Source organism: Orcinus orca, chromosome 20, assembly GCF_937001465.1.
Source record: "Orcinus orca chromosome 20, mOrcOrc1.1, whole genome shotgun sequence".
In the NCBI taxonomy this organism is placed as follows: Eukaryota; Metazoa; Chordata; class Mammalia; order Artiodactyla; family Delphinidae; genus Orcinus; species Orcinus orca.
The window spans coordinates 51,972,899-51,992,949 of NC_064578.1; the positions used below are offsets into that span (position 1 = coordinate 51,972,899).

Here is a 20,051-nt window from a genome sequence, read left to right on the forward strand (position 1 = left end):
AAAGGCAAAAATCTTTTATTTCAATTTTAGGGAAGCCACCATCCTCTTCCCTCCATGTAGAAGCACAGGGAGACACCCCGTCAAGAAGGCATGGACAGAAGGGGCATCGCCACCATCAATTGCTGAGGAGAGAGAGGAAGGGGAAAGAGGTTCAGGACCTGGGGATCCAGCCCCCGACCCCTCCTCCCTCAGACCCAGGAGTCCAGGCCCCCGACCCCTCCTCCCTCAGACCCAGGATCCAGACCCCCGGCCTCTCCTCCCTCAGACCCAGAGTCCAGGCCCCCAGTCCCTCCTCCCTTAAACCCAGGGGTCCAGGTCCCCAGCTCCTCCCCCCTCAGACCCAGGGGTCCAGGTCCCCAGCTCCTCCCCCCTCAGACCCAGGGGTCCAGGTCCCCAAGTGTCCCTGGTTCCCCACAACCCCCAGCCCCCCAGGTACCTTTCTCTTCTGATGGAAGGCTGCCTTGCTCTCATCACAGCTGATTCGCAGGGGGATGTAGGCATCCAGATGGTACAGCTGCTGGGGGCCCCCCATCACCAGGCGATTCTCCCCGATCTCCAGCGACAGTCCCAGAGCGCCTTCCTGGGGATGCAGTGGAATCAGCCCACCCTTCCCTTCCCAGCAACAGGACGATAAGAACACAGACCAGTGAGAGAACTCTCGCGTGTCGGGATACCATATTTAAAGAGTCTCACCTCCCAAGAAAAAGGTGGGACACAGTAATTACAGGTTTATGACTGAGCACTTACGATGCACTGGGCATCCTCAGGACAGCACCGGAAGTGGGCCTGAGGCCCCCATGGGACGGAGGAGGCAACCTGCTCCGAGCGCAGCACTGGCCAGGCTCACACAGGTCTGACGACAAGCCCGCATCACTCCCCCTCCAAGACCCCGACCCTTCCAGACCTCATTCTCCTACTCTGGTGGAGGGTGCACTCACCAGTTTGGGGAGGTCAATTTCGGCCAAGAGGAGGTCAGGGGCCTCCAGCCAGAGGTTCAGGTGAGGCTTCTCAGGGCTGGGGAGGAACCAGACCCAGAACTCAGAAGAGCCGCCAGGTCTTTACCAGGGCCGCTCCCTCTCTTTCTCCCTCCCAGCCCTGCAGCCTCAGGACACCTTCCCAGAGGGAGTTCTGCTTCTCCTCCCTCTGGGTTCCCAGAGCCCCAGGACACCAACACCTACAGGATGGCGGGAGAGATTCCAAAGAATGTCGGGGAGACAGGAGATAGGGAGCCCACTGAATGCCCACCCTTTCTCAGGTCTCGGGGAGTCGGGCATGTACAGGTTCCCCAGCTCCTGGATCCGAGGACGCTGCTGGGAGCGGATATTCTGCTGGGAGATAGAGCCCAGGAAAGATCTGTTCTTCAATATGCGCCACTCTGAGGGGAAGGAACACAGGATCAAAGGTCACATGTCTCAGGGTGTCCTTTGCTCCCTCCCCTAGAGGAAGAAGGGGGTCTTGCACTGCGAGAGCCTCATGGGAGAGGCTCCGCCCTCTGCCGAGGATACCAGGGATCTGACCACACCCCCAAGCTTGACTTTAGGAGGCGTGCCTGCCTTAGCCCCGCCCCTCGAGGCTCTCAAGACCCCTGCCTGCTCCCTCTCCCCCTTCCCAAGACTCACACATCCCTCTCCCTGAACTCCACAGCCCAGGGGCTAATATAATCCCTGCCCACACGAGTCCCACTTCTCCCAGGGGCCGCCCCCAAGCTCCTCCAGGTTTGGCTCCTCCCTGTGGCCCAGGCCCCGCCCCTCACCCGGATTTAGTGGCAGGCTGTATTTGTCCTCAAGGCCCTCCCTGGCAATGGTGATCACGAGCTCCTGCAAGAAATCGCTGTTCTAGGAGTGAAAGAGGGAGAAGAGATGTGGGAGGGCTGGGTGATGGAGGGAGAGGCCCCGGCCCAGGCCTCCCCTGCAGCCCCGCCCCCAACCTGCATCCTCCGGTAGAAGTCGCTGTTGACGGCTACGTCGTAGGCGGTACAACCCTGGCCTTCTGCCGGGAGAGAAAGGGGGTGAGACCCCAGCCCTCGGTGGGAACCCCACGGCCCAGGCACAGCCAAGGAAAACACAATCAAGAATAGCAGCCACAGACCCAGAGACATTAGTAAGTCAAGACACGCGGCTGCCAGTCTGGATTCACACCAGCCTCGTCTCCCAGCTGCAGTCTCTTCCCCTCTGGTCCTTCCCCACCATGTCCCAGAGCTGACCCTGACCCTCCCCAGTTCATAGTCCTCCCAAGGCCCCCCAGCACCCGCAGGGGGAGGACTGAGTCCTTCAGCCTGGCACTGGAGGCCCTGTGTGGTCTGCCCCTCCCACCTGGAGAGAGTTCACTTCTCCAGCAACCTCATCCCTTTAAATTTCTTCCAATCACTCTTGATTACTGATCAATTCAATTCAATCATTTCTCTCCAGCCTCTGGACCCCTCTGTCCTCTCTGCCTAGAACCCTCTTTTCTGTCTTGGCCTGATGAACTGCTCTGGTTCCTTGAAATCTTATATCTGACGTCTCCTGCTCCAGGAGGCCTTCCCTGATCCCTCAGTGGGAGTGAAGAGGCCCCCCACCCCACCCCGAGCACAGCACAGAGTCACACCACATTGAAATCACATCTGCCTCCTTCATCCTCACCCATGACTGAGAGTTTCTCAAGGGCAGGTTCTGGGTTTTGATAAGTCCCTACTCCCCAGGGCACTGGCCAAAGCTTCATCCCAGGAGGCTTCAGGGGACATATGTGAATTGAAAACACAAGGATGTAGAGACAGAAACTCCACAGAGACAGAGGTGAGACAAGGCAGAGACACAGAGACAGAGGAGAGGGTGGAGGAGAAAACAGGGATGGGTTAGGGCTGGCCGAGGACTACAGCCAGGAGATCAGTTAATGAGCACCTGCCCAGCCCTCCCTTGCCCTGGGGTGGGGCAGGGAGAAGTGCCAGCCTGGCCAGGTGAGCAGAACCAGGACTGTCCGGTGAGAGTTCTGGATGCCCAGGAGGCTAGGGATATGCCATGGGGAAAAGGATCAGTACAGGGGTGCCAGGTTTCTAGGTCCCGAGGGAGGAGGGTCCTGGGCCCTGGATTCTAGGGAAGAAAGGACCGAGGGGGCTAGATTCCTGGGTCCTCTCAAGGCACTGACTTGCATCCAGTTCGGCATGCGGCTCTCCCAGACTCATGGGGATGCGAAACCCGGCTTGGTCCTCCTCCAGCATTTGAAGCAGCTCATCCTCGGTCAAGTCAGCGGGAGGAGGGATGGAGGGAGAGTGACAAATGTTGATGAAAACCTTCCCTTCAGATGAGTTGGTCTTTATGCAGAAACCTGATGGGAATGGGTTTGTCCTTGACCATCTGTCTCTGCATGGGTCTCAGTGTCCATCCTTCTTTTGATTTGTCCCCCTCCTAGAGTATTAGTCCTCCACTTTCTGGGTCTGTTCCCCTTCCTGCCCCTGGGATTTCTGACTCTCTGTCTTTGAGTCCTGTCCACCTAGTCACCCCACATCTCTCTTTTTTTTTAAAATTTTTATTGTAGTATAGTTGATTTACAATGTTGTTACTTTCTGCTGAACAGCAAAGTGAGTCAGTTATACATATATATAACTCTTTTTTAGATTATTTTCCCATATAGGTCATTAGAGTATTGAGTAGAGTTCCCTGTGCTATACAGTAGGTCCTTATTAGTTATCTATTTTATATATATTAGTGTGTATATGTCAATCCTAATCTTCCAATTTATCCCTCCCCCTTACCCCTCCTCTCTCTGGATCTCAGTCCCTTCCTTGCCCTCTCTGGGTTTCTGTTCACTCCCATCACCCAAGGCCTCTATACACCACTACTGTGTCTCTTTCCTCTCTCCTTTCCCTATGTCCCCTGCCCCCAGTCTGTGACCACCTCTCTCTGGTACTCTATCCCTCTCTCTTTGGGTTTCTGTCTTTCTCACCAGGTTGAGGTTTTATCTGTGTAGATTCTGGTCTGCTTGTCTGGGCTTGCTGGAGCTCCTTGGAGGCCTGTATGAAAGAAAACAACGTCCAGGCTTGGCGTTTGTGCTGTCAGAACCCCCTCATTTGTTCCTCAAATGTTTAGTGAGCAATTTTTACGTATATGAGCTAGGCAGGGCATGAGACATACTATGTCCCCTTCCTACTTCGAGGAACCCGAAGGACAACCCTGATCCCACTCCCATTTCTTCCAGAGACTAGCGAACAGCTAGCAGTAGTAGTAGTTAAGCAACTACAACTCCCGTAGGCACTGTTGCTCCACCACCACCCCCGCTGCCAGTGTATTCTGGGAACTGTAGTCCCGTTTCTGAGTGCACACACACACACACACACACACACACACACACACACACACACACACACAAAATCTCCCAAATCCTCAGGGACCCAGGAGTCCGTTCAGTTCGCACCTGCAGCAGCAGCTCCTCGAAACGCGCCGTCTCAGCGCTCATCGTCTCTGCCTCGTTTACCTCCGGTACCAGCAGCTTCAAGTCGGCCATGGCCCTGGGGAAGAGACCTAGGCGTCCTCAGCAACAACCTTCGGTTGGATCCGAACTCTGAGGCCTGCTCCCGGGCCCTCAACCGACTCCCGACACCCACAATTCTGTACGCAAATCTAAGAATCTGGCCTGAGACTACAGTTTCACTCAGGTCAGATACTGCATCAAATCTCTTGGGAGCCAATGTCTCTAGATGCCCTCTAAACCCTATGTGCTAAGTGTTTAAATGAGAGCCACTCTTCTGGTCTCTGCGTAGCCAGGAACTTGGGTAGGCCACACTTCCGACTACCCCAACGCTCCTTCATCTATCCTGCAACCGCATTCGGTACCAATCACAGAACAATCTAGTCTAAATCTGAAGCCGCGCCCTTCACCTCAACCAATCAAAACTAATCCAGAAAGCCACTAAACGCCACACTTCCGATATGGATTAAAGCCACACTTCCGCTCCTTCCCTACAGCCACATCTGGCCAGGTTACTGGGCAAAGCTGGCACACTTTTAAAACCTTAACTTCAGTGTCCATCCTAAAGGACTCCCTTCTGATATCTGAACAATCACCTCGTCCCCAGAGGTAGATTAGATTCTCGAGTAAAGATATTTCGGGCTAAAAGCTGCACTTTCGGTCTCCAATATGAACAGGGTGGTGGGAAGACGCCAATACGGCCGCTCTTCTAAATCTGGAGGCCTCGTACCTATTTGAAGGCATCCATATTTTCGTTCCCCACTCCTCCAGCTTTGAGGAATGCGCATGCTCCAAACTACACTTCCCGGCGCAGACCTATAAGCGGAGTCACCGGATCCTAAGGCGGGATAACGCTCTATCTCCTGGAGCCCCGCCCTTTGGCCTGGAGGGGGCGGTGCCGCCCTTCCGACCTCGAGGTTCCCTTGGGGAGAGAGTCCCGCAGTCCGTGGAAAGCGGCCTGGGGGCGTGATGGCTGCGACGCGCACAGGATCCCGCGCCTGCGAGATCTTCACTACGGTGGAATACGGACCGGTGCCGGAGAGCCACGCATGCGCATTGGTGAGGGCTTGCCCGGCCGGCGCTGCCCACCCCCCTTCCTAGTCCTCCGGGCCCCGTTTTGAGCGCGGACTCCCGTGATCCACCGCGGCAGCTCAGCAGCTCCGCCCCTCTCAGCTCCCGTGATTCCCGCCGCTCCTTAGGATCCACCCCGGAGGACGTTCCCTTGAGCCCTTACGGTTGCTGCCTGTTAGCTCTTTAGTCTGTTCTCGCGAGCCCTAGTGGCTGTCGTGTTCCACGGTCCAAAACTCAAGGTGGTGCTTCTCCTATTCTGCAGAATCCCCCGAGGGGCTTCTGTGATTCTTCAGGGCCGCCTCAGAGCTTCCTGTGATCCCCTGGGACTCAGAATTCCTGTGGGCGTAGACTTCCCGTGATTCCTCAGAATATCCTATGGCCCCCGGGGTCCCTCGGAATTCCTGGGGGGGGCTCCCTTGGTCGTCTGGAGACCTCCGCGGAGCCCCCGTGAGTCCTCAGGGTCACGTCAATACTTGTGGGGTTCCTGTAATCTCGGGAACCCTCGGAATCCCAGAATACATCAGAACTTCCTGTAATTACCTTCAACCCCGAAGAATAACCCCGTGGGGCTCCCGTGATCCCTCCGTGTACTTCAGAACTTCCCTAAGGCTCCCGTAATCCCTCAGGGTCCCCCAGAACGATCTTGGGGTTCCCATGTATAACTTCGGTGCCTCGGATTTTGTGTAGTTACCCAGCCCCCTCAGAATTCCCCCATGGAGCCATCCTGATCTCACAGGGCCCTCTAGCACCTAGGTGTGAGAAGCTTGGGCTTCTCTGGAGGGAAAGAGGAGGTTAGAACAGTGGTCCACGTGGAAGAAGATGAGACCAGAGCCTGGTGCGGACTGTAGAGATGGAGAAGAGATGAGGCACAGATGCAGGAGGAACAGGGTTTGGGGTATTGAGAGGACAAGGACAATGCCTCGGGTCTGGGTTTGGCTGCCTCTGTCCTCCCCCCCACCCCATGGTGAACCCAAGAGGAGTAGGGTGGCAGAAAGTTTGGGAAAGACTATGGGCTTGGTTATCACATGGTGATGATGAGAGGGAAAGCCTTGGGCCATGTGCAGGAGTCAAATACTACTTGTGCCTGAGCCTCAGGCCTAGAGACAGGGTCCTCACAGTAGGAAGATAATTGAATGGTGGGAATGATGAGATTATCTAGAACTATAGTGTAGACTCAGATAAGAGGATCTGGGATGGAGTATAGAGAATTCCCATACTTGGAGGTTGGTTAGAGATGGACTATTCTGAAATAGCAATAATGTGATAATAGCTTATATTTATTGGGTGCTTTCTATGTGCCAGCCTCTGTGTTCAGCATGATCTCATTTAATCCCCAAAACAGTAATTGTCATTACTTTAGTGATAGCAGACAGAAGCTTAAAGAGGTAAGTAATTTGCCAACAGTCAACACATCTTAAAAAATGTGAAAATGAGATTTGAACCTGAACCCTGGGATTCCAGAGCCCATGCCCCCCATCCCCCCACCCCACCCCCCAGCTCAGTCTTACAATCTGTGGGCCAGACTCAACCAACAAACATGTTTTCTTTGGCCTGAACTTTATTTTTTTAAATGTGAATTCGTGGACAAGTAATTTCATGTAAACATCCGGGATTCCAGCTTCTCTTGAAAATAAAAATCCAAAGTTTGGCAACCTTTGGCTCACATACCCTGACAAAGATTATCTGGCTCCAATAGCTAACTGTCTTTTTAGACAAGTCATGAGTTCCTAGTCTCCACCAGGGCCCTCTTCTCACACCAGCGTGGCCTGCCAGGACCCTGTGGAACATTCTTTCTGGGTTCTATTTTTCTTTGGGGGGGGAAATTTTGCAAAGTCACACAGAGTACTTAAATTATGAACTCCCATTTATCCATCATCACTCAATGTCAACAATCATCAACATTTCTTCCAATGTTGTATCTCTTTGTTCTCTCTTTTTTTTCCTGGAGTGATTTAAAACCCAGATGTCATGTTATTTTCCCATAAGTATTTGAATCTTCATTTCTAACAGGTAAGGACTCATTTTGTAACATAACCACCAGGCTGTTTTTTTTGTTTTGTTTTTTTTTAATTTATTTATTTTATTTTATTTATTTTTGGCTATGTTGGGTCTTCGTTGCAGTGCACATGCTTCTCATTGTGGTGGCTTCTCTTGTTGCAGAGCATGGGCTCTAGGCCAGCGGGCTTCAGCAGTTGTGGCACGCAGGCTCAGTTATTGTGGCACACGGGCTTAGTTGCTTCGCGGCATGTGGGATCTTCCCGGACCAGGGATCGAACTCGTGTCCCTTGCATTGGCAGGCGAATTCTTAACCACTGCGCCACCAGGGAAGTCCCACCACCAGGCTGTTTTAACATTAACAGTCATTCTTTAGTATTATCTAGTGCCCAGCCCATGTTCATATATGCCCGACTATTTCAAAAATGTGTCTTTCCGTCGGGGGGGCATCTTTGAATTTGAAACTTACGAATTTTTACTTTACTTAAAAATTTGGGGGGCTTCCCTGGTGATCCAGTGGTTAAGAATCCACCTGCCAACGCAGGGGACGCGAGTTCAACCCTGGTCGGGGAACTAGGATGCCACATGCCACGGGGCAACTGCACTCGTGTGCCGCAACTAGAGAGAAGCCCACAGCGAAGAAGCCCACACGCCCCAGTGAAGACCCAGCACAGCCAAAAAAAAAAAATTTTTTTTTACTTTAAAGAAAAATGAGGAGGCCCAGTTGGTAGGGTAAGAGAAAAATCAGGAGACTAAGGCATCAGGGATGCTAAGACAAAACAGTTTGGGGAATTCCCTGGCGGTCCAGTGGTTAGGACTCCTCGCTTTCACTGCAGGGGGCCCGGGTTCAATCCCTGATCGGGGAACTAAGATCCCGCAAGCCAGCGGCCAAAAACAACAACAACAAAAGCCAGTGTGCAGAAGGAAAAAGTGGAAAAGATGTCTTGGATTTAGAAAGGATTTAGGGAAGACAGGGAGAGAAAGAAACAGGAAACAGACAGGGAGAATGAAATGCAATAAAATGAATAGGAAGTCTTAAGTAAGTGCTGTTCTGAGCCTATGACACATATGGATCCATTTAATTCTCATCACTGTCATGTGAAATAGGGAGAGACTGTGATTATCTCCATCTTCCAGATGGGTTAGCCGAGACCAGGGTATTTTAAGACCCAGGCTAAGACTGCACAACAAGGAAGTTTCAGAGCCACGATTCAAACCCAGGCCATGTGGCCCCAGGCTCCAGGGACTCCCTACCTTGGGCTCAGTTAGGCACTTCACAGCCAAATAAACTTCACCTGCCAAGGCAGCATCAGGCCTGTGTCTTCAGTGGGGGGGCGGGGGGTGTCACATCCTTCCCGAGTGATGACAGCTGAGGTGGGAGGGAACGCCATCTCATGTGGGAAGGTATGGGAGTCACCTGGCTTAAAAGCCCCACCTCCCAAAGAGCACGTGATACAGTCTCATGGGCATTGCAAGGGTCCTGGCAAGGAACATGCCCATCACAAGAATGCAGAGCACTCCAGGAAGCCCCAAAGTTCTGGCTTCCCACTGGATATTTAGGGTATATTCCCAGTTTTCCCAGTCCAGGTGCAGTGGACCAGTCGGGGGTCAATATTGTCTAGAAATATAACTGAATTGTATCAGATTTCCAGGGAAATAGAAAGTCATTTCTATTCAAGGAGGTCATTTCTCCATGGAGAACAAGTTTTATTAATCCTTTGTTCACATTCTCCATGTGTAAAAGTCAATAGGACGTCCCTCATATGTTGTTGGTGAGAATGTAAAATGATGCAGCTGCTGTGGAAAACAGTTTAGTGGTTCCTCCATGAATTACTCAGAGCATTGCTGTATGAGCCGCAGCTCCACTCTGAGATGTATGCCCAAAAGAAGTAAAGACGTTATTCGAAGAAAGACTTGTACGTGAACATTCACAGCAACACTATTCACAATAGCCAAAAGGCAGAAACAACCTAAATGCCCATCAGCTGATGAATGGGTAAAGAAAATGTGGTCTCTCCAGACAATGGAATATCATACAGCCATAAGGAGTAATGAAATTCTGATCCATACTACAGTGCGGATGAATCTCGAAAACACCAAGCTGAGTGACAGAAGCTAGACACAGAAAGTCACGTATTGTAGGATTCCATTTATATATGAAATGTCTAGAATAGGCCAGTCCATAGAGACAGAGAGCAGATTAGTGGTTGCCAGGACTTGGGGGCAGGGGAGAGGGGAGGGTGAGTTCTTAATGGGTATGGAGTTTCCTTTTGGGGCGATGGAAATATTCTGGATTTTTTTCTTTTGCCGTGCTGCTCGCCACGTGGGATCTTGGTTCCGTGACCAGGGATCGAACCTGGGCCTCCAGCAGGGGAAGCGTGGAGTCCTAACCACTGGACCGCCAGGGAATTCCCTATGTTCTGAAAGTAGATAGTGGAGATGGTTGCACAACGTTATGAACGTATTGTTAGAAAATGCCCTGAATTTACACTTTAAAATGGTGAATTTCATGTTATGTATTTTTTATGTTTATGTGTATTTTCCTCCTACACGGGAAAATAACTGATGGGGCAAAGGGGGCGGGTATTCTCTTCCCAGAGGACTCTGGGTAGGGATAGAGCTCCTCCAGCTGCCTCTCAGACCCCTTTCCGAACTCTCTCCACCTCCCCCAGGCCTGGCTGGACACCCAGGACCGGCACTTGGGTCACTATATTAATGGACGGTGGTTAAAGCCTGAACACAGGAGTTCAGTGCCTTGCCAGGATCCCATCACAGGTATGCAGTGTCCCCCAGTCATGGGAAAGAGGTGTCTATGGCCCCAGGTGTACCCACCAACAATATACCATTCTCTCTGCTCAGGGCCCTGAGAGCAGGGAGCAGCTGGTGGGAGAAGAAGGCTGAGATTTCTGGCTCATCTTGATAACAGTTCTCCTAATTATGGTTCCAGGTCCCTGTGAACACTTTTTTTTTTTTTTTTTGCGGTACGCGGGCCTCTCACTGCTGTGGCCTCTCCCGTTGCGGAGCACAGGCTCCGGATGCACAGGCTCAGCGGCCATGGCTCACGGGCCCAGCCGCTCCGCGGCATGTGGGATCCTCCCAGACCGGGGCACGAACCTGCGTCCCCTGCATCGGCAGGCGGACCCTCAACCACTGCGCCACCAGGGAAGCCCACTGTGAACACTTTTGAAGTCATTGTCTCCTAAAATCCCTTCCTTGCCTGTGGGAGGCAGTCAGAGCAAAGACCTATATAGATTTATCCGCATTTGTCAGATGATAAAACTGAGAACCTGTGTGGGGTAGGGGGACCAACTTTACTGCCTTGGGGTGCTCCTGGGCTCCAAAAATGTCAGCCCCCCCCCAGTTCTGACACGGGTTCCCCCCACCTGCCAACTGGGTTCCCCCCATTCATCTCCCCAGGAGAGAACTTGGCCAGTTGCCTCCAGGCACAGACGGAGGATGTGGCAGGAGCCGTGGAGGCTGCCAGGACCTCGTTGGAGAACTGGAGCACACAGCCTGGAGCCTTTCGGGCCCAGCATCTGACCAGGTGATGCACTTGAGGTTTGGACCCCAGGAGATGGAGAAAGATTTGAGAACAAAGACTCTATATTTCCCAATATCCCACCGAATTCACTGGCTGCTAAGACTCATATACCCAGCATGCCTTTGAGCCTTTAGCAGCTAAAACATCCATTTCTTACTGTTCGCTGGGACTAGAAATGACAAAGCCTGTTTCCCAGCATACCCTTGGGACTCATCCGGGCGCCATTTCTCAGCAGCTCACTGGGCCTGGTGAAGCTCCTGAAACTGTTTTCCAGCACATTCTTGGGGAAGTTAGAGACAGAGATTCCATTTCCCAAAGAACAATTGAACTTAAAGGCTAAGCTTTCATTTCCTAGCACATTTGGGGGTTACAGGTGGCCAAGATCTTTACACAGCACCCTGAGGGTTTGAGTGTTTACCAGACTACATTTCCCATACATCTTTGGTGCCCTCCACCACTGGTAAATAGTGCTGATGCCCCAGGGGTTCCTGGGGATTGTACTTCAGGTATACACAGGGCGTGTTCCAGGACTCTATCAGGCCAAGGGGCAGTGGGAAATGACCATCCCAGGACTTCCCTGGCGGTCCAGTGGCTAGGACTCTGCGCTTCCACTGCATGGGGCACAGGTTCGATCCCTGGTCGGGGAACTAAAATCCCTCAAGCCGTGTGGGCGCCCAAGGAAAAGGAAAAAAGAAAAAGATGACCATCCCCCCTGCTTGCTCCACAGGCTGGCCAAGATGATCCAGAAGCACCAGCGGCTGCTGTGGACCCTGGAGTCCCTGGTTACTGGACGGGCCATTCGAGAAGTTCGAGACAGGGATGTCCCTCTGGCCCAGCAGCTGCTCCAGCACCATGCAGTCCAGGCACACACCCAGGAGGAGGCGCTGGCAGGCTGGGAACCCCTGGGTGAGAAGCAGGAGTCCCAGCCCCCAGCCCCCTCCTCCCTCACCATCCAGCAGTGCCTGCGCCAGTCTCATTTGTTCTTGCAGGAGTGATTGGTCTCATCTTGCCACCCACATTCTGCTTCCTTGAGATGATGTGGAGGATTTGCCCTGCCCTGGCTGTGGGTAAATGATTGGCTGGGGGTTGGGACTCCGGGGTCTGAGGGAGAAGGGGGCCGGGGGTCTGGACTCCAAGCTGCCTGCCTTCCCCAGGCTGCACTGTGGTGGTCCTCGTGCCCCCAGCCTCTCCGACGCCCCTCCTTGTGGCCCAGCTGGCAGGGGAGCTAGGCCAGTTCCCAGGAATCCTCAATGTGATCAGTGGCCCTGCCTCCCTGGGGCCTGTCCTGGCCTCACAGCCTGGAGTCCAGAAGGTGGCCTTCTGTGGAGCCATCGAGGTATCTTCAGGGGTGGGAGGGTGTCTGGACACAGCTGGGGGGCTGGAATGCTCCTCCCCGCTGCTGACCCCTGCATGGGTCCCATAGGATGGTCGTGCCCTACGGCGGGCCCTGGCGGGCCAGGGTCCCGAGCTGGGCCTGGCACTGGGGGCTGAGTCGCTGCTGCTACTGATGGAGACGGCGGATGTGGACTCGGCCGTGGAGGGCATCGTGGATGCAGCCTGGTCTGACCGCAGCCCGGTGAGACCTGGGGGCTGGGCCTGTCTGTCTCCAGACCCTGGGGCCCCATGACTTCATTCATTTTATTTATTTATTTTTTAAATTAATTTATTTGGCTGTGCTGGGTCTTAGTTGCGGCATGCAGGATCTTCGTTGCCACGTGTGGGATCTTCGTTGTGGCATGTGGGATCTTTTAGTTATGGCACGTGAACTCTTAGTTGCGGCATGCATGTGGGATCTAGATCCCTGACCAGGGATGGAACCCGGGTCCCATGCATGGGGAGCACAGAGTCTTAACCACTGGACCACAAGGGAAGTCTCTTCATTTGTTTTACTTTTCAGTTCTTTGTGTCTCCAAACTCCTATCTGTAGACCATCGCGTGTGAAGGTCCTCATCCTCTCGAGTTTCTGAATCTCCACGTTCCCGGCTCTCCTGGGCTTCCAGGCTTGGGGGCTCTGTGTCTGTTGTTCTTTAGGACTCTTCATTTTTCTGAGTGTCCATGTCCTAGTTTTCTAGCGTCTCTCTTCGCTCTGCGTCACCAGCTTTCTGTAACTCCACATCCTCCCTGGGGTTTGGGGCCTCAGGGAGTCTCCTGGTCCTCGGCCACTTCTCCCTGACCCTCCTCTGATCTGTGCACATATGTCCCCCAGGCTTGGCCCTCTGCGGGGATGTGACCCACCCACGTAGGCTCCGAGTTTGCCCACCCTATCCCTCCCTTTTCCTAACAGGGGGGACTCAGACTTCTCATCCAGGAGTCTGTGTGGGATGAGACAATGAGGCGGCTCCAGGCGCGGATGGGGCGGCTTCGCGGTGGCCGAGGGCTAGACGGAGCCGTGGACATGGGGGCCCGGGGAGCTGCTGCACGTGACCTGGCCCAGCGCTATGTGCGTGAGGCCCAGAGCCAGGGTGCACAGGTGAGCCTGGGCACAGACTCTGGGGTGCTGGGGGAGGAGGGACCTCAAGATCTGACTCCTGGGTCTGGGGAGGGATGGGTCTGGGGGCCTGGACTCCGGGGTGTGAGCAAGGAGGGCCTGCGGGCTGGACTCCTGGGTCTGAGGGAGGAGGGGTCTGGGGTCCAGACTCCTGGATCCCTGGGGAGGAGAGGACTGGAGTGAACTTGCAGATCTATTTCTCTGTCTCCCTAGGTCTTCCAGGCTGGCAGTATGCCTCCAGACAGCCCATTCTTTCCCCCATCCTTGATCTCTGACCTCCCTCCAGCCTCTCCATGTAGTCAGGCAGAGGTAAGCCCCTCAGGGTCTCAGAGACCCTAGGCCATCCACCCATCCTCAGCCGGACATGGGTGGCACAGCACAGAGGCCCCCAGAGTGACCATTTGGACTGGGTCTGGGGGCTGCTGACTGCTGTAGGCTGGACTCCTAGTGGGTGGGGTGTTGGAGGGAGGGGCTGGCCAGGCCGCCTGAGCTCCCTTGTCATCCCTTCCAGGTTCCGTGGCCTCTGGTCGTGGCCTCCCCTTTCCGTACTGCTAAGGAGGCGCTGGCCGTGGCCAACTGGACGCCCCGAGGAGGCAGTGCCAGCGTATGGAGTGAGAGACTGGGGCAGGCCCTGGAGCTGGCCTACGGGTCAGTTCACACCCCCTGGGCACACAGGGGGCCCTGCTGGGATGGCCCCAGCTTCAGTCTCGATGTCTTCCCCTCTCTCTGGGTCTCTCCCCGCCTCTCTGACTACCCCTCCCCATCTCAAGTTTGTGCATTTCTCTCTGATGTCCCCTCCTCCCCACAGGCTCCAGATGGGCACGGTCTGGATCAATGCCCACGGCCTCAGAGACCCTGCAGTGCCAACAGGTGGCTGCAAGGAGAGTGGGTCTTCCTGGCACGGGGGGCCAGATGTGAGTGCACCCCTCCCTGCCCATCACCACCCCTTCATCCACCTTGTGCCCTTCTCACGTTCTCTTGACTCTGTCCCTCTCTCAGGGTCTGTATGAGTATCTGCGGCCCTCAGGGACCCCTACCTGCCTGCCCTACCTGTCGGAGAATCTGAACTATGACACCTTTGGCCTTGCTGTTCCCTCCACCCTACCAGCTGGGCCTGAAACAGGGCTTAGGTGAGCTGTTCTAGGGACCACAACTCTCAGAATTCCTGGAGTGTGGAAGGGGAGAGGGGAAATTGTGGCAGGCTCCTCCATGGACTGGAGGGAGGTTCCTGAGAGTCATCAAGGGGTCCCTGAGTCCTGCTGAGAATTTCATTCTGGGTCTTACGGCTCACCCCCACCCGCCAGGCCTGATGAGAGTCTCAGGTCTGCTAAATGAAGGTCTGTGCTCTCCCAGAGACTCAGGGGGCCAGGAATGTTGGGTCCCGCAGAGGCTCATGGGAGCTCGAGTGGTCCATCCTGTGGGGTGGGGATGGGGTCTGAGCAGTCCCTGCCCCAGCACCCACCCTCACACCTCACCCTACTCCAGCCCAGCACCCCCCTATGGGCTCTTTGTGGGAGGCCGTTTCCAGGCTCCTGGGGCCCGGAGCTCCAGGCCCATCCGGGATTCGCAGGGCCATCTCCATGGCTACGTGGCTGAGGGTGGAGCCAAGGATATCCGAGGTGCCGTGGAGGCTGCTCACCAGGCTGCCCCTGGGTAAGGAACGGAGGTGTCACATGAGATAGCCCAGGGGGCATGGGGTGTCAGAGGGGGGAGTCTGAAATCCCAGGACTAGCTGATGCTGATGGGACATGGGGTCTGGACCCCGAGGACTGGGGGCTGTGGAGTCTGAGCTCCCAGGGCTGACGGGATGTGGGTCTGGCCCCTCACTCTCCTCCCTGGGCAGATGGGCTATGGGGCCTGGACCCCCAGAGTAGGAGCTGTGGACAGAGGTGGGGCACCTGGAAAGAGCCAGGATGAGGAAACCAACCCCCAATGTGCCCTGTCCACCCACAGCTGGGTGGGCCAGTCGCCAGGGGCCCGAGCAGCCCTACTATGGGCCCTGGCGGCCGCACTGCAATGCCGAGAGTCCACCCTGGTCTCGAGGCTGGAGAGGCATGGAGTGGAGCTCGAGGTCGCCAAGGCGGAGGTGGAGCTGAGCGTGAGGCGGCTTCGGGCATGGGGGGCCCGCGTCCAGACCCAAGGCTGCACCCTGCAGGTGAGAGGGGTCTGTGGGCGGGCAGACAGGGCAGGCAGTCTGGAGTGGCGTCAGAGGAGGGGCTCCGGAATGAGCCAGACTGAGGGTCCCGGCCCCAGTGGCCTCACCTGTCTACACCTTGATTTCATCCTCTGTATAATGGGTATCCAGCCCACTTCATAGAGTAGTGTTTCAAATTGTTGTTAGTGACCTATTACTGGGCCATAAAACCAATTTAGTGGGTCATAGCCCTGCTTTGGTATTTTTGTTCTTGTTTCTTTTTTTAACAAAAGACAACAGGATAGAAAATGTAGAGTGCATTGCACTGAGTATTGTTTGGTATGATTTTTGTTTTGTTTATATATATAATATGCAGCTAAATATAGATATTAGGTTGGTCTGAAACGTATGGTGGGTCCAGTGAAGAAAACGTGAGGATTCAGTGACTCAAGCAATGGCATGGGCACACTCAGGGATAGAGATAATAGAAAGATAATGGAAAGATAGCTAGTCATTTGACCTGGGCTTCCTCCATAAATGATATACAATTATACAGTGGTACCAACCTTGAGGAGTTGTTATGAAAACTAAGTGAACCAAGCATTTAATGTCTGACATGTAGCCAAGGGCTCAGAAAATGTTTGCTTATGGATGGCCAATAAGCACATGGAAGAATGCTCCGCATCATTAGTCATTGGAGAAATGCAAGCCAAACCACCATGAGGGACCTCCCTAGTGGAGCAGTGGTTAAGAATCCGCCTGCCAATGCAGGGGACACAGGTTCGATCCCTGGTCCAGGAAGATCCCACATGCCGAGGAGCAACTAAGCCCGTGCGCCACAACTACTGAGCCCACACTCTAGAGCCCGCAAGCCACAACTACTGAAGCCCATGTACCTCGAGCCCGTGCTCTGCAACAAGAGAAGCCACCGCAATGAGAAGCCCGCACACCACAATGAAGAGTAGCCCCCGCTCTCTGCAACTAGAGAAAGCCCATGCACAGCAACGAAGACCCAGCACAGCCAAAAATAAATAAATAAATAAATTTAAAATAACACACACACACACACACAAACCTATAGGCTAGATTTCGAGACCTCTACACATATTAACTCATTCTATTTTAACAGCAAATCTCTGAGGTAGGCACTATTATTATCCTCATTTTAAAGATGGGAAACTGAGGCCCAGAGAGGTTAAGTAACTCACCCAAGGTCACACAGCTGATGTGAACCCAGCATCTGGCTCCAGAGTCTATGCTCTGAAATAACACCTGGTTTTATTATTTATGATTGGAGTTGTTATGGAGAAGCAAAGTTGGGGATGAGAGGAGAAAAAGGGTGGGTGATACATGAGACCAAAGGAGGGCAGTCAGGCTCCCCTGCCCCGCCATTGACCTCCTGCCTGTCCCTGCAGGTAGCAGGGCTGAAAGGCCCCGTGCTTCGGCTGCAGGAACCTCTGGGTGTGCTGGCTATTGTGTGCCCGGAAGAGTGGCCCCTGCTTGCCTTCGTGTCTCTGCTGGCCCCTGCTCTGGCCCACGGCAACACTGTGGTCTTGGTGCCCAGCGGGGCCTGTCCCATCCCTGCCTTGGAGGTCTGCCAGGTACAGTCGCCTGCCTGCCTGCTGCTGCTCCCAGCAGCCTGTGGAGCAGCAGATGGATGAAAGATGCCCCAAGACCTGCAGGAGCTCAGCTCTCACCCCACCCCCTTGGTAACCATGGTAACCTGCATCCTGGCACAAAACCTTCACTCCTCATAGACCCAGTGACGGTTCTCTCCAGACTGTGAGCCTTCACCAGTCATGACCCCAGTTCCATTCCTTCCAGGACCCCCATGGCCACTCCCCATTTGCCCATTCTTCACCCTCCCCGACAGCCCTGGGGGTCTCTGACTCCCTCCCAACCCTGGGTGACCCACTGTCCCATCCCCTAGGATATGGCCACCTTGTTGCCAGGGGGCCTGGTGAATGTGGTGACAGGAGACCGGGACCACCTGACCCGCTGCCTGGCCTTGCACCAGGACATCCAGGCCCTGTGGTATTTCGGATCTGCCCAGGTACCTTTTGTTTGCCATCTCCAGTGTCTTAAACTTCACCAACAAACTCTTCCTTTTCTGGGGACATGGCTGCACCCCCTTAGAACACCCATTGCTAAGGAGGAGAAACTCCTTGGCAACCACGTTTTGAGATCCTGCCCCTTTACAGCCCTGGTTGCTAAGGAAGAGGATCTCTTTAGCAGCAAGGGCCTGAGATCCTGCCTAGCCCAAAGACCTAATCTCATTGGACAACCCATTGCTAAGGACCACACCCTAGCAACAGTGTCAGAAGCCTACAGTCCACCCTCTTAAACCTCCTGATGGTAACAGATGGGAACTCCTTGTTAACGATAACTTCGGGCCCCATTCCTTTGAGTGTGGGCTGTTAAAGGGGAAGAAGTTCCATAGCCGTAAAGGTCAACCTTGTTTCCCTCAGCATCTGGAAGGTTTGCTTTCTAGGAGCTGAACATTCTAGCCACAGAGCCTAGGCAAGCCTTCAGGCCCCTCCTCAATAATAGTCCTTGTTGCCAAGGAAGCAGCTGCTTAGCAACCAAGCCAATGGAAATGCTGACCACGCCCCCCCATCTCCCCACGCCAGGGCTCCCAGTTTGTGGAATGGGCCTCAGCAGGAAACCTCAAGCCCGTGTGGGTGAACAGAGGCTGCCCGCGGGCCTGGGATCAGGACGCCGAGGGGGCAGGCCCAGAGCTGGGGCTGCGGGCAGCACGGACCAAGGCCCTGTGGCTGCCCATGGGGGACTGATTGCCCAAGTGCGACCCACTCTATCCTGGACAGAGGACAGATGGACCCCAACCGATGCCAGACGTCTGGAACATTCCTCTTATTATGGTTCCAATAAACTCTGACCAATCTTGGCTGTGCCTCTGAGGGGAGGAAGGGAGGAAATAGCAACTTCTGGGCTATTGAGGCCACTTCAGTTCTGAGGCTCAGCAGCCGCATGGGCTGGCGCCAGGACAACTCAGTGTCTGTGAAATAGATACAAGGGACTCTAAGAACCTTTGGACAGGGCCGCAGCGACTCTTGTCTCTTCTGGTCTTTTCTATCCAGTGGCTCCTGCTCCCTGGTTTTCTCTGCCTCTGCATTGCCTCAGGATCTGTGGTGTGCTGGTGAAAATAAAATACAGTAGCTCTCTGGAATAAAATAAAATCCATGGTTAAGTAACTTTAGCCAGTTCCATGGTGCTCCTACCACCGTGTCCGTTTCAAGCTCCAGATGATTGAACAACCGGCTGAAAATTCCTGAATTTTTAACAGTTCCCACGAGCCACCCCAGCATACCACTGTTTGAGAATTCTTTCTGATGCAAGGAACCCACACACACTAGCTTAGGATAAAAGGACATTTTCTGGAAAGCTACAGAGATATGGAAAATAGGGCAAGATACACAGCCGGGAACCCCAGGTCCTGAGAACCCGAATGCAAGCAGGAGCTGTATTCAGGTCCCGTCTCAGTGGGTCATGTCATTTCTTGGGTCTTGTATCTGCTTGTCTGCTTCATTCCAGATCCTTCTAGCCATGTGACTTTAGGAAAGCTTCTTCACTCTTTTTTTTTTTTTTTTTTTTTTTATTTTATTTTTGGCTGTGTTGGGTCTTTGTTGCTGCGTGTGGGCTTTCTCTAGTTGCGGCGAGCAGGGTTACCCTTCGTTGTGGCGCGTGGGCTTCCCACTGCAGCGGCTTCTCTTGTTGCGGAGCACGGGCTGTAGGTGCACGGGCTTCAGTAGTTGTGGCTCGTGGGACCCAGAGCGCAGGCTCAGTAGTTGTGGCGCACGGACCCAGGTGCTCCGCGGCATGTGGGATCTTCCCGGACCAGGGCTTGAACCTGTGTCCCCTGCATTGGCAGGTGGATTCTTAACCACTGCGCCACTAGGGAAGCCCTTCACCACTCTTAAGCCTCAGTTTCCTCATCTATAAATTGGGGCTAATAATTCCAACCTCACTGGGTAGATTCTGTGATGGTTACACAAAACATGCTGTTAATTAGAGGTTGATTTTGTCCTGGGGCAAATGAGAGCAGACAACCTCCTGTCAGTATTTGACTAAAGCTGGGCAGAAGAGATAACCTCTCCCAGTATCTGGACGTTTGGACAGGAAAGACACAGGAACGTCTTGGAGGAAAGTCCCTGGAAGGCTCTACTTCCTCTGGGGTTTGATAACTTCCCCCCAGATTCCATGGGCTGCCTCAGTGACCTTCCTGTTAGTCCTGTTGCTTTAACCAGCCAAAGCCAGCTACAGGAGGTCTCTATAGCCCCAGCCCAGACCACAGAGGACACTTAGTGCCACATCCACAGGAGAAGAAATCTGATTGGCCAGACTGGGGTAGATGTCCACTT

The 20,051-nt window shown here is 54.0% G+C and overlaps 2 protein-coding genes and 1 long non-coding RNA gene across 7 annotated transcripts in view; 1 reads left to right on the plus strand and 2 right to left on the minus strand.

The window, feature by feature from the left end:
• PIH1D1 (PIH1 domain containing 1) lies at window positions 1-5,493 on the minus strand. 4 transcript variants are annotated; one of them, XM_033430487.2, is made up of 10 exons: window positions 5,355-5,493; window positions 4,390-4,483; window positions 3,922-3,988; window positions 3,124-3,303; window positions 1,928-1,989; window positions 1,754-1,835; window positions 1,246-1,375; window positions 939-1,014; window positions 437-580; window positions 1-122 (listed from the first exon to the last, which is right to left on the minus strand). In XM_033430487.2, the coding sequence occupies exons 2-10, from the start codon at window positions 4,477-4,479 to the stop codon at window positions 81-83; spliced, it is 873 nt and encodes a 290-aa protein (XP_033286378.1). In that variant the 5' UTR covers window positions 4,480-4,483; window positions 5,355-5,493; the 3' UTR covers window positions 1-80. The 4 variants fall into 4 exon arrangements, with proteins under 4 accessions (XP_033286378.1, XP_004271093.1, XP_033286376.1 ...); XM_004271045.3 differs by having other exon boundaries at window positions 4,390-4,496; window positions 5,355-5,486; XM_033430485.2 differs by lacking the exon at window positions 5,355-5,493 and adding an exon at window positions 5,174-5,300 and having other exon boundaries at window positions 4,390-4,496.
• On the plus strand, window positions 5,372-18,889 carry ALDH16A1 (aldehyde dehydrogenase 16 family member A1). 2 transcript variants are annotated; one of them, XM_004271043.4, is made up of 17 exons: window positions 5,372-5,502; window positions 10,182-10,284; window positions 10,927-11,053; window positions 11,778-11,956; window positions 12,040-12,117; window positions 12,205-12,386; window positions 12,474-12,626; window positions 13,335-13,520; window positions 13,752-13,847; window positions 14,050-14,186; window positions 14,347-14,452; window positions 14,538-14,668; window positions 15,024-15,191; window positions 15,492-15,693; window positions 17,088-17,273; window positions 17,603-17,725; window positions 18,303-18,889. In XM_004271043.4, the coding sequence occupies exons 1-17, from the start codon at window positions 5,413-5,415 to the stop codon at window positions 18,462-18,464; spliced, it is 2,409 nt and encodes an 802-aa protein (XP_004271091.1). In that variant the 5' UTR covers window positions 5,372-5,412; the 3' UTR covers window positions 18,465-18,889. The 2 variants fall into 2 exon arrangements, with proteins under 2 accessions (XP_004271091.1, XP_049559972.1); XM_049704015.1 differs by lacking the exons at window positions 5,372-5,502; window positions 10,182-10,284; window positions 10,927-11,053 and adding an exon at window positions 11,128-11,676.
• The window catches only part of LOC125962783 (uncharacterized), a 3,811-nt gene continuing 2,484 nt past the window's right edge, over window positions 18,725-20,051 (minus strand). Inside the window, exon 3 of the long non-coding RNA XR_007474534.1 lies at window positions 18,725-18,853. This is a non-coding gene — a long non-coding RNA (uncharacterized LOC125962783). The remainder of the gene's footprint in view (window positions 18,854-20,051) is intronic.